Genomic DNA, 914 nt, shown 5'->3' with positions numbered 1-914 from the left:
CTAGACTCCTGGTACTAGGATGGGTTAAATGCAGAGAACAAATGTCACTGTGTGCTCTGCATGTGTGACCATTAAAGAGGGTTTCTTAAATATTAAAAAAATATATTCAGAACAATTTTCAAGGTAAACATAATAGAAACAAGCTTCATTTAAAAAAAAAAATATATATATCATCTATTTTATTATGATATATATTTTTTTTAAATGATGCTTGTTTCTATTATGTTTACCTTGAAAATTGTTCTGAATATATTTTTTTAATATTTAAAAATGTAAATGTCCTGATTTTGTTTAAATATTAAAATGTTTCATAATGATAGTAATAATAATAATACATGGTATTTTTATAGTGTTTTTCCTGGTGCTCAAAGACACTTTTTCACATCAAGGTTGCAATTTTAGAAAAAGCAGATGTGCAAAGATACAGACGGTAAAGATTAAGATTTAAAAGTTGATACATTTGGATCCTTTCTGCATGAATCATAAATAAAACATAATTTTTTTCCAAAGAGCTCACAAGAATCCAGCATTATGAATGGAGTGGATATGTATCGTATTTTACTTCTCTGTGACATATCTTACAAATATGCAAATCAGGAGCCACGAGTGGAGCGGCATTGACCTTATATCTCTTATTCAACTCGTCTCCAGGTTGCTCCAGAGAATCCAGAGCAGCGAGTCCTTCTCCAACCGTAACGGCAGCAGCGGTGGCGGCGGGGGGGGCAGCGGTGGCGGCGGGGGGATGTGTAACGCCGACACGCAGGGCCTGGTGCCGCGCGTCACCCAGCTGCTGGACAAACTGCACTCCACCCGGCAGCACCTCCACCAGGCCTGGCACGTCCGCAAGCTGCAGCTGGACCAGTGCTTCCAGCTGCGCCTGTTCGAGCAGGATGCAGAGAAGGTGGGTGGGTGGG

General features: G+C 39.8%; 1 protein-coding gene across 1 annotated transcript in view; it reads left to right on the top strand.

Annotated features, from left to right (window-relative positions):
• Window positions 1-914, top strand: part of LOC104962257 (triple functional domain protein-like) — a gene marked incomplete at its 3' end in the record, with an annotated part of 62,543 nt that overhangs the window by 45,514 nt on the left and 16,115 nt on the right. Inside the window, exon 8 of the mRNA XM_010790679.1 lies at window positions 652-901. Within this exon, the coding sequence (XP_010788981.1) occupies window positions 652-901 (250 nt within the window). The remainder of the gene's footprint in view (window positions 1-651; window positions 902-914) is intronic.

The sequence above is a fragment of the Notothenia coriiceps genome, unplaced genomic scaffold, assembly GCF_000735185.1.
Source record: "Notothenia coriiceps isolate Sejong01 unplaced genomic scaffold, NC01 NC01_scaffold00034501, whole genome shotgun sequence".
Classification (NCBI taxonomy): Eukaryota; Metazoa; Chordata; class Actinopteri; order Perciformes; family Nototheniidae; genus Notothenia; species Notothenia coriiceps.
The sequence above is the reverse complement of the archived record's forward strand: the minus strand, read 5'-3'. Positions and strand labels throughout refer to the sequence as shown.